Here is a 16,528-nt window from a genome sequence, read left to right on the forward strand (position 1 = left end):
TTTAAGTAAGTTTCAAGACCTAAGACTAATTCTCTGTGGCTTGATGCTTGCTATAGACAAAAGGTTTTCGTCTCCCCAAAATTCATATATTGAAATCCTAACCCCTAATATGATGGTATTAGGAGGTGGAACCTTTGGTGGGTGATTAGGTCGTTAGGGTGGAGACCCCATGAATGGGATTAATGCCCTTATGAAAGAGACCCCCAAGAGTTCCCTAACCCCTCTGTCATGTGAGGATACAGTGAAAAGACAGCTGTCCATGAACCTGTAAGTGGGCCCTCACCAGACACAGAATCTTCTAGCACCTTGCTGTTGTACTTTTCATCCTTCAGAGCTGTCAGAAGTAAATTTCCGCTGTTTATAAGCCACCCAGTGTATGGTAATTTATCACAGCAACCTGAGTGGACTAAGACGATGCTTCACTTGCTGGGGCCACAGCTCTAGCCTCTGAGCCTGCAGCAATAGCTCCATTAGCCTCTAGGCCTATGGCGGCAGCTCAGTTTGCTTCTGGGCTGTCCTCAGCAGCCCCAACTGGCCTCTGCGCCACTCTGCCCTTAGAGTCATTCATCCTCTCTCAAAGGGTAGCACACATTTGTAGCTGAGTATCTCTATCAGTCTGTTTCTGGCTGTAGAATCCCAGAAGTCATGTTTCAATCATATCTTTTATGAGTTCTGAGTTTTGTATCCTTCTTAAAAAGGGCTCTCGGACAGATGTGGCAGCTCACACCTGTAATCCCAGAACTTTGGGAGGTTGAGTCGGGAGGATTTCTTGAATCCAGCAGTTCCAACCTCCCTGGCCAACATGGTGAAACCCCATCTCTACTAAAAATACAAAAATTAACCAAGTGTGGTGGCATGCGCCTGTAATCCCAGCTACTTAGGAAGACTGCTTGATCCCAGAGGAGCTGGAGGATGCAGTGAGCCGAGATCGCTAGCCACTGCACTCCAGCCTAGGTGACAGAGGGATACCCTGTTTCAATAAATAAATGAATAAATAAGGCCTTTTTAACTATAAAGGTATATGTGATTCCACATTTTCTCGTGCTTTACAATTCTGTTTTTTATAACCTTTCCTCTGGAATTTATTCTTGTGCATCATTTAAGGATGAGATAAAGCTGTGGTTTCCCAATCAGTAGCTAGTTATCTGGCCCTATTGATTGATCAATGCTTTATTTATCTATAATATGCCAGTTTTATCATATATATGAATATTGATGTAATGCCTTTTTATTTTTTATTTTTTATTTATTTATTTTAAAGAGATGAGGTCTTCCTATGTTGCCCAGGCTGGTCTCTTAACTTCTGGGTTCAAGTGATTCTCTCATCTCAGCATTTTAGCCTCTGGAGTAGCTGGGACTATAGGCATATGCCACCATTCCTGAGTTGATTTAATGACATTTTAACAGAATCCCCCCTCCCTCTCTCTCTCTTTCTCTAAATATGGTTGTGAGCTCTCAGCCAATGGGGATTGGTGTGTAATGTGACGAACTGTATAAAACAGTTTTCAGGCAATAAGCATAAGAACACTATAGCTTCAGCTAGGAGGTCCACTGCTTAGCTACCATAGGGTGAATATATTCTGCAGCATGTGTTATTTACTATTCAGTGGCCTGTCTTTTGTTTATTTTGTATTCTGTAGAGAAGTTTGTCCCAAATGACTGTGTGTGTGAAAATAATAATGTTGAATATGCTTCACATAAGCAAGAAAATAGTGTTACAATGGGTCTTAAAAGTAGAGGCCGCGGAGAGGCTTTTGAAGAGGCACTTCCCAGGATACAGTCAAGGAAGCAGAAGGTTAAGATCGTGCAGAAACTAGATATTGGTAAGTGCTAACTGACATTAAAAAGGCCATCCTAAGCATCACTGTGATCTGGATTGACCAACAATTGTATGAAGATAGCTAGGAAAAAACTATGGCAGGAGTCTAATCCCCACTTCGGAGAATCTGAGTAGACCGCAGAAGTGGTTGCCAAGGCAGGATATCAGGAAAGCATCTCTATAGGGACTTTGCGATAGCAATTCTCTGATAGAGTTGATTCAGTTATGTACCTCTTTCCAGTAACACAGTCCCTCCACTAAATAGGGCATGTGTGTACTAAATTCCTGTAAGTATACCTGAGTCTGTTTCAGGAATATACATTCTGCAATATTAATTTATGTGTCCATTCCTGCATCAATATCACATTTTAATCACTGTAGCTTTGAAATGTTTTAATGTATTGTAATGCAAAAAAGATCTTGAATATTTTTGCTTATTTACTTTTCCAGATGAACTTTAAGAAAAGCTTGTGTCAAGTTCTCTTTTCTTAAAAATCCCTTTGGCCAGGTGCCTCACACCTACAATCTCAGCACTTTGGGAGGCTGTGAAGGGCAGATCACTTGAGGTCAGGAGTTCAAGATCAGCCTGGCCAACATGGTGAAATCCCTTTTCTACTAAAAAAAAAAAAAAAAATACAAAAATTAGCAGGGTGTCGTAGCAGACACCTATAATCCTAGCTACTGGGGAGGCTGAGGCAGGCGAACCGCTTGAACCCGGGAGGCAGAGGTACAGTGAGCCAAGATGGGGCCACTACCCTCCAGCCTGGGTGACAGAGGGAGACTCTGACAAAAAGAAAAAAAAAATCCCTTTAAGATTTTGATTGAGTTCACACTGACTTGATAGGAAACTATCATGTTTGCAATATTGTTCTTCCTATCCAAGTTCATAATGTATTTATTCAGGTATTTTCTATATCCTTTAGCAACTTTTTTTCATACAAATCCTACAGTTTTAGGATTTGTTACTGGTCATGTTGTAGATTTTATTGTTTCAGGTTGTGGAAACATTTCTTTCGATTATGTTTTAAAATTATATTTTACTGGTATTTAGGAAAGATGTCATTTTATCTTACATACTTTCACTTTACTGACCTCTCTTATGAATTCTGAGTTTTTCTTTTGATTGTTGGAATTTTTGTTGGCAATCATGACATCTTCAAATAATGAAAGTCTTTCCTTCTGGTAATGATACCACTCTTTTTTTCCTTGCCTTGTTCCCATTGGTTTAGAAATTTAATGATAATGTTTTCAATGTTTCATCATTAAGTATGCCCTTAATTAGGTCTATGCCAGATTTTCTCTAGCAGGTCAAGCAAGCTTTGTTCTATTCCTATTTTACTGAGAGTTTTATTTTTTAATAATATTGTTAAGATGATAGTAGTAAAGTTGCTGTGCTATATATGGTCTACATACATTTCTTTTAAAAATTTATTAAGACTTTTTATGAACTATTATATATTTTTTCTTTTTAAAAAATCTTTAAAACCTGTGAAACCTATTATATTTGCTTCATGCATGCTTGAATTGTAAATTATGTTTAATTTCTATATTAAGTTGTGATAATGAAGTCATTTAAACTCTATAATACCTTTTCTTGATAATTTATGAGAGTTTTGTCAAAATTTCCTTCTTTGATTATGATTGTACATTATTCATTTCTTCTTATATTCTCACTGTTTTGCTTTTCTTTTTATATTTCCATGTTGAGTTGTTAGGTGGATAAAGATTCATGATGATTATAACTTATTGGTGGGTTTAATCAGCAAAGCACGTTCCACTTTTGTTTTGACTAAAACTATGATTGCTCATTTCTTTTTGTTACCATTTACTTGGTATATTTTTCTCTATCTCTTTATACCAAACTTTTTAGATGTGTGTCCTATAAATAGCATATTATTAGGTATTTTAGCTACCCAATCTAAAAATGTATCTTTTATAAAATTAACCTATTGACTTTTGTGATAATATATATTTGGCACTTTATCCTTGCTATGTTTTCTTTCTTATTTCCTATCTTCAGCTTGATTTGTGGAGTTTTGCTTATTCTCCCCCAAACTCCCACTCCACCTTTTTTTTCTTTCTAGGAATCTGGAAGCTATTTATCCGATTCCTTTATTCTCTGGCTTGCTCCTTGCCCTTGAATTTTAGAAAATACGTTGTTTAAACTCAGGTTTTTCTATAATGTGAATGATTGTTGTTGATAACCTCCATCCAAAACTAGACAAGATCCTGAATATATTTACACTAAGCCTAACTCCTCCCAGCCTCCCATATTTTGTGGGTATCATCTGGTATTTTACAGATTTTTAAAAAAATTACTTCATAATGTGGCCCAATTTTTATGTGAGTTTTACCTTAATAACGGCCTTAATCCTTATAGTAACTTCATAAAAATGATTTTTCTATCAGTTTCACTTCTTTTTTTTGCTTACCACCATCTCTTTTATTCTCTGTGTTCTTCTTGGCTGTGTATGTTTTTTATTTTCAGTATCTCCAAGAAGTACTTTCAGGAAACATTAATGGTAGTATTTTCTGAGTTCCTTAATATTGTCTTCATATGTCAATGATAGTTTGGCTAAGCACAGAAATTTAGGTTAAAAATAATATTCCTTTAGAACTGCAAGAAAATTATTCCATTTTGCTTACTGCCCAAGAGTTCAAATGAAAAATTTAAAGCAATCTGAACATTGTTTCTTTAAAACTTTCTTGTTTTTTACTCTTTGGAAATTCTTAGCGATTTTCTTTTTCTTGGAGATCAGAAATTTCACATGATAAATCTAGGTGTGGTGCTCTGCACCACTCCTCTCCACCCCACACACATATGCAGATATTTTGTTGGTTTTCCCTAAAAAGGACAATAACAACACTTTAAAAATATAAATCTGAGGTCATTTGAGGGGCCAACAAAATACAAGGAAGGGAGATAATAATTAAATGTTTAAATTTAACAAAAGGCACTACAATGTCACCTAACATCTACTACCATGGTGGTAACAGACCAAGGAAGATTAAGTTACAGCAAAAATAACTAACATAAATATTAGCGATTACATAGCAAAAAGTGGGTTTGCTTTCCAGAAGACTATGGTACCCTGACCATTTGGGTCCAGTAGGATATTTAGCAAGGAAAAGGTCAAGATGGGTGGAGGAAAGCTAAATCAAAAGCAACAGGTATAACTAAGAATCCAAGATAGATAGTCTCCAAATAGATGGTGACAGATCTATCTTCCTCCTCTCAAGAAGCATTTGCTGTCCTTTGTTGCTTCCTCTCAAGATCCCAGTGGCTGCTCAAGCTGAAAGTTACCTATTCCTGCCTTTCAGGGGGTTCAGCAACCAGAACTAATTTTGTGGTTGCTCAGGGCTCTTGCTGCAACTGAGCATAGAACTTGGAGAATTTGTGACACAAAGTGGGGGTTGGGGCCAAGGGGTAGATTGGGTGGCTTTATTGCTAGTTGTTCTGAAAAAAGAAAACTCTGAAGCATTCACACGTAAGTTTTCCAATCACTTTCAAATACCTCTACAAAACACCGTCAAAAGCCTAAAATCTTGCAGCAGAAGGGCTATAGTTAAAGCTGCGGGGCTCACAAAATCATCAAAGAAGCCAGATGAGACAACCCAGCCAGGAAATCATAGTGATTATTCTTAACCTGTTTTTCCCTAATTTAAGGTAAACTCTTATATACCTGATGTGGGATGTAGAAAGTTACACTGGAGCAAGCTGACTCTTCTGCTGAACTTTTAATCAAACCTAAGAAAAAATAAAGGCAAGGTTTATTTTTATTAATCTTATTTTATTTTAAAATAGCATAACCTGGAAGTTATTCTGTTATAAAGGAACATGGCTGAACAGGTAGGAAACAGATTCCCCATTATGAGTTCTCCTTATGGCTTCTGCAAGGATCATGGAGATGTCAATTACTCGTATTTTGGAGCAATGCTTCATCTTATCCTCTTGAGGTATGGTATTGGTGACTACCACTGCTTCAAAGCATGCAGTGTTGATGCGAGAAATGGCTGGGCCAGAAAAGATTCCATGAGTTAAGATAGCATAAACTCTGGTGGCTCCAGCTGAGAGAAGTTTGTCAGCCGCGAGGCAGATTGTACCACAAGTGTCTGCCATGTCATCTACAAGGATAGCCACACGATCATTCACATCTCCCACTAGCACCATGCAGTCCACTTCATTGGCCTTCTTCCGTTCTTTATGAATCAAAGCAAAGTCCACATTCAACTGGTCTGCAATGGAGGTCACTCTCTTAGCTCCACCAGCATCTGGGGAGACAATAGTGCAGTTCTTCCACTCAGAGATATTCTCCCTTATCCACTTCAGGACAGTTGGCTCTGCATACAAGTTGTCTACTGGGATATCAAAAAACCCCTGAATTTGAGAAGCATGTAGGTCCATGGTGATGATATGATCCGCACCTGCTATAGACAGCATATTTGCAACAAGCTTGGCAGAGATTGGGGCCCGGCTCTTATCCTTCTTATCCTGTCGGGCATAAGGGAAGCATGGGATGACTGCAGTAACTCGGCTAGCTGAAGCAATCTTGCAGGCATTAATCATGATCAAAAGCTCCATTAGACTGTCATTGATTTCGCCACAACCACTCTGAACGATGTAGACATCCTCTCCACGCACACTCTCATCAATTTCCACGCAGGTCTCCTGGTTGCTGAATTTCTTAGTCACCACCTTGCCTAGCTCCAGGCCCAGGCGGTCGGCTATTTTCTGGGATAAGTCCTGGTGGGAGCTGCCGCTGAAGATTTTGATATTCGGCATCCTGGCCAACTACCAAAGGCACTCTGTCGAGCGATCCAGCTGCCGCTGAGACTGGAACGGAAGTGAAGCACAGACTCTAACGGCTTCCGGTTGTTACTCAACCGTTAGAGTCCCTTCGCCCTTGCGGCGCGTGGTCCCAAATTGACCCTGGGTCTTTTGAAAAAATTCCTGCTTGCCACCTCCCACTTCACACTTTTGCTTGCCATCTCCCACTTCACACTTTTAAACTAAATAATCAAGAATTTACACTGTAAGGAATTTTTTTTCTGTTAGCACCAGTATTAGTTTCCTAGGGCTATTTAAACAAATTTGAATGCATAAAAACATAAAACTTCTACAAAGCAAAACCCAAGTTTAAAAGGAAAATTACCTACTAAAGTATATGCAAAGGATTATTTTAGAAAGAATTTCCCCAATGAAGTGAGAAAAAGACAATAAAATAGAAAGTTGAAAAATGGCATAAATAGGCAATCACAGTAAAAAAAATAAATGGTTAAGAAACGTGAAACAATTGAGGTAATCAAGAAAACGCTATTTTCACACATCAAGGAGTCAAAATGTTAAGATGGATAAGGTCTTCTATTTGGATGGAATGTATAAATATGTAGGTTTTGCATGGCTAATTTTGCACATAAGCTTTGACTCATCATGTATACTTCTAGGAATCTATTTCAGAGAAATTTTCACAAGCACCCCAAATATATATGGCTACATAGTAGTGTTGCTGTATTCATTCATTCAATAAATATTTTGTGAACACCTCCTATATATCAGGTATTATACTACTTCTACGGTACAAAAATGGTGCATGACAAACAGTAATTACCCTAGAATTGTTTATAAAAGGAAAATCTCTGGAAACCAACAAATGTTCATCAATAGGTAAATTACCAAATAATTAATGGTGTATACATATGCAACCATCAAACAGATTAAGTGTAATCATGTGGAAATATCTCCTAGGTATTTTTCTAAAGGTACAAAGTCAGTCACAAAAATATGCATAGTATTATGTTTATGTATTTAAGATTATGTGATACTGAAAGCATCCAAGTAGCATGGAAGTCCTCTTTATAATAATTACCTTTGGAGAGGGGAGTAGGTCGTGAGAGCTGAGAATGAAGGAGGACTGTTATATTTTACTGTGGTCAGTGTGGCATTTGAACATTTATTACTTTTATAATAAAAAAGATGAACAAAATATATTTGGTAATTAAATGTTTGTTAGCAAATTTTAAGCATACAGCTTCCATGGTGTATTGGGGCTGGAGATAGTGAGGAAGGAGGTAGAAAGGACCATAGATGCCCATAATTTCATAAAAATAATGGAGGCATCAGATACAGATCAACCATTTATATCTTGCTAATTGTGTGCCTGACATTTGGATACCAGGACGTTTTCATTTAGCCTAAACCAAATCATCATTTTTTTCATATTGTAAAATAACCAAATAATTTAGTAGATTTTCTCGCCACACTTCTGGGCTTCCTTAATGTGTTGGGTTCATGAATAGGATAAGCTCAGAAATGGGATAAGAAATGGGGTAGGCAACAAAGATGGGTAAGATTCAACAATGTCTGTGAAAAACATTACTTAGCTATAAAAAGGTAGTTTTATATATTGAATGAGGTGTCACTATAAACTCAAATAAACAGCTATGTTTTAAATATTACACCAAAATGATTTGCTGCTGATCCAATCACCTCTCTCCTGACATCAACATGCTTGTTTCCCTAGTTCAGTCTCTTCCTGGTTGACAGTGTATGCCAGCCCATTTCTGTCTATAACCCTTCATTTGTGTTCTTTTTATCAAAAACATAAAAAAATCAACAGACCTACCTATACCACATAATTCTCACCCTTAGCCAGACTACATAAAGTGATTTCTAAAGAAAATCCCGTGGCTTAATTTAGAAGCACTAAAAAGTATTTGTAGTTTCAATTTATTTTTCTCTTACTATTCTCAGTGTGCCACACATTTTTCAGTTTTTTTAAGAAAACAAAACAGATTATAAACAGGTTTAATATTACCTAAATAGGATTAAATGCTAACGTAAACATTTAAAACCCATACATGGTTGCATTTTCCTTGAGGTGTTAAGGAGGAGCAATTTTTGTCTTGCTGCTATTTTTGTTTCAAGCTCTAGCTGTTGCTATATGTTATAGTTCCAGAAATTTGTCTACAGTCATAAAATGTTAAAGATAGATATGGCCTTAGAGACCACCTAATCTGATATTACAATTCACAGAGAGGGAACTAAGGCTCAGAGAAATGAAGCAACCTGCCTGGGATCTATCAGCTAAATAGAGGCAGAGTGTGGATTAAAATGTGGGATTCCTGAATTTCCAAGTAGGGCGGTATCAACTATACACTTTTAAGCCTTTTCTTTGAGATTTATCAGAACAAAGGAAAAATTTAAAAGTACTACAAAATATTTGCATGTTTTTTTTCTTTTTTACCAAGCAACTACAATAAAGAACAAAATCCCAAACACGAGACTGGAAAGTTTTTGTTTAAAACAAAAAACAAAAAACAAACAAAAAAAAACAACCTTTTCCCAGAAAGAAATGAACCATTAGAGGTATCAGGGAAGTAGCTTTGTTATTCTGACATTTCTGTTACCTACCTGGTCTCTTGCAAGGGGATTTAGCGTCTGTTTACTTTGGTCTCTGTAGGTTGAGAGAGACGTCCGTTTTATCATTGACTGCTTTTCACAAGTTACAGGTAGGAATGATGCCTATTGAATAGCACCTTCTATTAAGGACATTGTTTCTTAAATTACTCTGGAAACAAAAATTGTGATATAGAGACAATGCCTTATCTTTCTCCTTCCCAAGGCAAGCATATTTAAATGTCATCTTTATGGATCTGTGAGAATTATTGTATTTTGAAGGTCTTTTGAGTCAATACCCAGAATATATATGTATATATATATTACCTTGGTAATAGTTTCTTGCTTTACTGATTATTCTTTTACCCTTCACAATTCCAACATAAATAATTCAAAGAGAGCTCTGATGCAGCTTGGTCGGCTAGAGAAAAAAGAAACTCAGTCAGTCCTTTCAGAAAGTGAAGAAAAATGGATGTTGTATTTTAAATGAAATAAATGCTTTCACTAAACATATTTGCAGTTGACAAAATGCTAGATGTTTAGGTGGCAATTATAGTTTTTTGATAAACTGTCAAATCTTGTCACAACACATGTTACAAATAAGGACAGATTTAGATGTCCTTTATGACAGTTTTGTGTAGGTTGAGAATGTTTGGCAGTTAATTTCAAACGAGGAACATATTTTTCTTTCCAGCAGTTATCTGCTTGTTTATTAGGCAGAGTTTCTTTGTGCCTTTAATCTTAACTCATTTGACTCACAGTTCCAGATCATTATTGTAACATTACTTTACCTCATTTATTTTATTCATAATAATCATCCACAATACTTTGAGGAAACAATTTCCTACAAAGCTTCACATTGATATAAATGCTTTAAGGTTTGTTTTGTGATTGTTTATGATTAAAGTTGACTACTCTGAGTGTTTACTGAGCTTTTGGTTGGAAATCTGTCATTTATACAATAAGTGTGTAGATAGCAACTAAATAAAGCTGAGTGAAACAAATAGAATAGGAGAAATTTTTGTGATTCAGAAATGTGGCTTTAATTCTGAGTGTTATGTTAAACTCATGAGGGTATTTTTGAAATGCACTTTGGAATTTAAAAAACTTCTTGGTGAACTTAAAAATCTTAGTGTGAAATAATGATCTTGGAATGACAACAAGGTTACATGAGCTGAATATGTCATTGTAAAAGACAGACAAAGGAATACATAGAGAGGTTCCATAACTAGCAAATTGCAAATAAAAAAAAATCTTTTCAATATTTCTGTGAGATATTTTAAAGTATTTCAAAGCAGTTTTTGATAATGAATATTTGGTTTTTCACATGCAATGTCAGTCTCATGAAATCAATAAAAAGATATGTTAATTTTATTTTGACAGAATCCAAGCTTCATTTATACTATTTAAACCTCTTTAAAAAGACAGTTCTTTCCTCCTCAAAAGTGACCATTTATTTACTTCTAACAATAAACATTGAGACCAGTTGTGCACTCACCTAAGTGAAAATTGTGTACCATTTGTTTTGGAATGGTTCTGCAATTCTCAAACTTCAGAGCATCAGGATCATTGGGAGGATTTGTTAGAACACAGATTTTCAAGCTCCATCCCCAGAGTTTCTCATCAGTAGGCCTGTGGTGAAGGCCCACAGTTTGTGTTTCTAACAAGACACTAGACAAGACTGATGCTGTTGTTCTGGTGAACACACGTTTGAGAATCTATTTCATTTTATCCAAATTTATTGGCTAGATGCTTTCCATAAGATTCTCCTATTATATATATAGGATATTATATATATATAGTTTTCTTTTTTTGTTTTGTTATGTAACAAAATATGTTTATTCCGTATCTTTAAATTGGAGCATTTAGGCTCACTGCAACCTCTGCTTCCTGAGTTCAAGTGATTCTCCTGCCTCAGCCTCCCAAGTAGCTGGGACTACAGGCGTGTGCCACCATGCCTGGGTAATTTTTGTAGTTTTAGTAGAGATGGGATTTCACCATGTTGGCTATGCTGGTCTGGAACTCCTGACCTCAGGTGATCCACCCACCTTGGCCTTCCAAGGTGCTGGGATTACAGGAGTGAGCCACCACGGCCAGCCTGAAACTATTTTTAAAATACTTAATATAAGAGCTGTTCTATAAGATGTGTCTGGTAATTCCAATATCTGAAAATTTTGGAGTCTGTATCTGCTATTTATTTTGTTTGGCTCATGATGACTTTTTTCCTTTTGTGCTTGTTTATGTTTAACTATGTACTTACTATGTACTTTCATGAAAATAGAATTTATTTCTACTAAAATTCTTTGAAGCCTAAAATTAAAGTTTCTTTTTTCTAGAGATAATTTGTTTCTGACTCCTGCCTGGAGAAGCTACTAATCTGGGACTATGTTAAGTCAAGTACAGTGCTATAGTTTCCCCAGATTATCTTGGTGATATAACCCCAGATGGCAGAACTATGCAAGAGTGGCCTAAAGTCACAATTTCTTAGGTATCTTCTCTCTCACACCCCCTCACATCATTTTCATCAGCTGGCTGCTGTGCTCACAAGTCATTCCTCTCTGGTATGGACTGTGGCGACAGGCTTCCTTCTGATTCACCATTACTCTGAAGATAGAGCGCTCTCAGGTCCCAATTTAATGAGCGGAAGGTCTTCTATTAGACTTCTCATCTTGGGCAGGCCCCGGGCCTTAACTTCTATCTCCCTTGGCTAATGAAGTCTTTAAAAAAGAAGCCTGAGATGATTATATCTAGTCTTAGCTCTTCTATCAATAATTTAGGGTGAGCCTGTGCTCACATCCCCTCTCTGAGGGCGGAATGGTGAGAGCCACAAGCCACAATGGCCACTGGCAGAGAACACCTGTGCCCTGAGGAGAAGCCATCTTAGGAAGATCAGTGGCAGCAAAGGTTGTGCCATGGTGGCGGATGAAGAGGTTGGAGTGGACAAATATGTGGGATACTGTATTAAATAGAAGAAACTAGTAGTCTGAGAAATTGTCAGAACTAGTAGGACACTTTGAAATGAGGTAAGTTTTAGAATTAGTGTAAGTTTGTGTCATAATTTTATTTACAATTCCAACTTGGTTTTCCCATGTCTGATAGGACCTTGGAAATCAGGTCTACATTTGTGTTTATAATATACTCCAGGTCAGTGCAAATGAGGCAGGAGAATAGGGTCTGGAGTCAGGAAACCTAAGGCCCTTTCATGGTAACTGGATATCAGGGGCTTCTCCCTTTTCAACCCCTCACTTTTCTGTGTGGCTGTTGCAAGATGAAACTACCACTGATTGGTCCCCTCCTGCAATCAATCAGACTGGTTATGGGCCTACTCTTCCTGTTCCACGACCAATCAGACTGGTCTCAGGCCACTACTTCATTTGCATAAAGTGAACCAGTGGAAAACCTCTAAAGGGTATTTAAAGCCCCAAAACTTCTGTAAACAAGGCTTTTGAGACACTTGCTTGAGCTCGCTCTTACACTATGGAGTGCACTTTTGTTTAAAATAAATCTCTGCTTTTGCTGTATTGCTTTGTGTGTTTTGTCCAATTCTTTGTTCAAAACATCAAGAAGCTGGACAACTACCCTTAACTGGTAACACTAACAGACACTAAATATGTATAATAAACATATATTCTACATACTACCTTCTAGTAATTCATCTTTAAAATCTTCCTTGTAATTGTTGTTGACTTTAGCAGTTTACTTCACCAACAGTCAATTTTTGTATAAATATATTCTGTTTCATATCCTTGTATGATAATTTGCTTCTTATCAATTCAATTCATGAGCTCTCATTTCAAACAAACTACAATGAAGAACAAGAAACAGCTTATTAGTGTCAATCTGTTTTATTCCTTTTGTAGACATAGGAAAAAGAAGTTTTGCCAGTGATTAAGCTAATACTCTATTTCTTAAAAATTACTTATTTTTAAAGCAATATTTCATTGTCACTAACTTTAGTTCTTTTATCTGTTTGGGGTGCAGAAAAATGGCGTTTAATGATCTTTCCAAGTACGAGTAGAGCAAAATAGTTGATTTCTTATGTCCTTTAAGTTTAATCTAACTGGAGAGGGGCAGTTTGGTGTTGTGGATATGCACACAGACTCTGGTGCCAGGTGCCTGGGTTTGAATCCTGGCTCATTAACCTAAGATCTGGGTGACTTTGGGCAAATTACTTAACACATCTTTGCCAAATTTTCCTCATCTGCAAAATGAATAGAATAATAGTGCTAGCCTGTTAGGGTTGTTAGAATGAAATAAATAAATCAAATGTAAAGGATTAGAAACTTTACACATTATATGTGTACCACATATACTTTATACATATAAGCTAATTTGTATACAGGATACAGATAGGTGTTGAAATTTTTTGAAAACTGATAGTGGAGTCCTGGTCTACATGGGCACCCACTCCAGGTTCTTTTTTACTTGCTATTTATCTTCCTCCTAAAGGGGCAAGAACAGTGAGGTAAAACAGTTAAATTATCATCATGTCCATTTCTCTCCAGGGAGTGAGAGTGAGCTGTGATGAGTGGGGAACACGCTGAAGGTAGCTCTGTTCCAAAGAGTTCATGGTTCCTTCTGTTTCCTCAAAGCAGGTGAGTCTTCACCCAAAAACTCCCCAGTCAGCTGAGATTTGGGAAGGCACTGCTTAATTTGAAGTACAAAGTGAGGATAGAACTAATCAATAGGGTGGGAATCTGCAAAATCGAAAGCAGGACGGTGTAGCCTAAAGAATGGCAACAAAATGACCATGAGTGGTGTGGTGTGAGACCAAAAGGAGCCTTTTTATGTCGTGCCTGGGGAGAGTTTTCAGGTGAGAGTGAAGCCTGGGTCTATAGGTGGAGCAGGTTTTTATTTCCTTTCTCCATGGATTGAGGTGTGTTTACTTTGACATCTTAATGCATCCTTCTAATAACAGGCTTTCTCCACATGCAGGGATAGAGTAAGTTCCTTTTAAAAAAAGTTTAGTCATAAGGCCATGTGAAAAATTTCTGGACAAAAGAAAAAGAGGACAGTTTCTTGCTTTCCTCAGTTTATCTTACAGGGATTAAGCATATTTTAAACTACAGATCAAAAAATTCTTTTAGTGTTTTAATGTTTACTCTTTTTTTTTTTTTTTTTTGAGATGGAATCTCGCTCTGTTACCCAGGCTGGAGTGCAGTGGCCTGATCTTGGCTCACTGCAAGCTCCGCCTCCCAGGTTCATGCCATTCTTCTGCCTCAACCTCCCAAGTAGCTGGGACTACAGGTGCCAGCCACCACACCCGGCTAATTTTTTGTATTTTTAGTAGAGACCAGATTTCACCGTAGCCAGGATGGTCTTGATCTCCTGACGTCGTGATCTGCCTGCCTCGGCTTCCCAAAGTGCTGGGATTACAGGCATGAACCACCACATCCGGCCAATGCTTACTTCTTATAACTCTATCTTAAGTCTCCATTTTTAGTATATTTTATAGCAATAAATGGTGACTGGGAAACATACTCTTCCTCTGCTGAGATTCTGTGATAGCAGACTATTCCTCACAGCAAGACATCGCTGGAACATTCTGAATAAGAAAATATATGCCTTATTTATAAATATCTCTGGGGAAGGAAATTCCATAGACCCTTTTGATGATTTTCTATTTTTAAAAATATAACTCATTTGGGAAATTCTCTTGTATCTTGCTTAAGTCTCTCTGCTGAAGTTTAATCTCATTCCTGCTCATTCATTCCTCAGTAAAGATGGAGAGCAGCTGATATCATCCTCTTTATATACTTGAGAACCCTCATTTAAAAACCCCTTTGCTGAATAATCTCATTTTGTCAAGGTCTTCATTACTGGTCCCATTGTTAAATCCTTTGATCATTTTAACTGGCCTCCACATTTCTCTTAAATATCTCAATCTAAACAATTGAGCTCCTGTGGGTCTGACCAGTGTAGTATTACACTGGATGTGTCACTCCACATTCCTAATGCTTAATTACTATTTATACATTCCAGTATCACACATGCTTTTTCAAGAACAGTAAAAGCATTTCAATGGAGGCGATATATTATCTCCTAGCATTTATTTGTGTCATAGGTAAACTAAGGCCATTTGAAAACAAACACCCTCCCTTACACAAACACACACACACACACACACACACACACACAGTGTATCTTTATGGTAAATTTTTTCTAATTAAACAAGTTCTTAACAGTTGTTAAAAAACAGTATTATGTTCCAGAGTGATTTGGGGTTAATTACTACTATTACACGTTGAAGGAGAAAAAACAAGTTGTAAAAAGGATGAAAATGATGGATTTTTAATAATTTGTTGAATAATGTTCATTTTAAAAAGCCAGTGTGTCTGAAATAAATAAATGGCTCTTGAGTTGATTTGTTAGATTTCATCAGTGAGCTACTTTTCATCTTTTCATTTGAAATGTGGCTTGTATGCAGTGTTTGTGTTTGGAGTCTGCATCTATCATTATTATAGTTAAATAAAATTGGGATAATTATGGTATGAAACTGAGACCAAAATTGACAAAGTAATTCAATGAAATCTAAGATTCCCTTGATTATTGTATTAGCCTCTCAGATAATTTCTGGAATTCATGATTCACTCAAAAGTGTACATGGCACAGATTTTCTTATCTTAGTTGAATGTTTTCATGATAGGTTTATGACGTTGCTTCATTGAACGATAGAATTTTACTTGCTTCTTTCTCTTGTGGCTTTGTGTCTTTAAAGAGCTTCTTCTGCCACTTTTAAAAAACATTGCAATCAGAGAAGATTGATATTAAATCTTTCTTTCCATCTTTACTCTCTTTTTTTGCTGATGAAATCTTTGTTTTACTTTTCACTGGAGGTTTAGATTGTGGCCAACCACTTATAGCATACTAATAGTTTATTTATGATTCAAAACAAAATAAGACCAGACATTAGCGAAACCTAACACCTGAAAAGTTTCATATGTTTGGATGTGCTCAGATTATTATTTGTTCCTATAACTAAGTTACAAATCCCTGAGATGTAACTTATGTGCAAACACTGTATGGGATTTCATGAATATTTAGTATTTTGTTTCTATTTCTAAGTCTGTGAAGTTTCATAAATCAGCACTGTTTTTGCTTGGTTGCTACATAGCTGTGATTTTCATGCTGTCTCTTCTGTACTATAAGGACTGAGTTTCACCCAATTCTCATACAAAATTAATTCCTAGTAGGTAAAAGATAAACTATGTTGGTCTAGTGTTAAGGGTTATGATTTAAGTAAAACGGGAGGGAAACTACAAATCTAAAGTTCTCTTTTAGGCCAGGCATGGTGACTCCTGCCTATAATCTCA

General features: G+C 36.7%; 1 protein-coding gene across 1 annotated transcript; it reads right to left on the bottom strand.

Moving 5' to 3' along the window:
- Positions 1–5,589: 5,589 nt before the first annotated feature.
- PRPS1L1 (phosphoribosyl pyrophosphate synthetase 1 like 1) lies at positions 5,590–6,677 on the bottom strand. Its single transcript, XM_003896238.5, has one exon. The coding sequence runs from the start codon at positions 6,600–6,602 to the stop codon at positions 5,646–5,648; it is 957 nt and encodes a 318-aa protein (XP_003896287.1). The 5' UTR covers positions 6,603–6,677; the 3' UTR covers positions 5,590–5,645.
- Positions 6,678–16,528: the final 9,851 nt, after the last annotated feature.

This window comes from Papio anubis, chromosome 4 (genome assembly GCF_008728515.1).
Source record: "Papio anubis isolate 15944 chromosome 4, Panubis1.0, whole genome shotgun sequence".
NCBI lineage: Eukaryota > Metazoa > Chordata > Mammalia > Primates > Cercopithecidae > Papio > Papio anubis.

Bases quoted from the DNA above. Each gene is read 5' to 3' on its own strand.
- PRPS1L1 (XM_003896238.5), bottom strand. From the start codon at position 6,602: ATGCCGAATATCAAAATCTTCAGCGGCAGCTCCCACCAGGACTTATCC.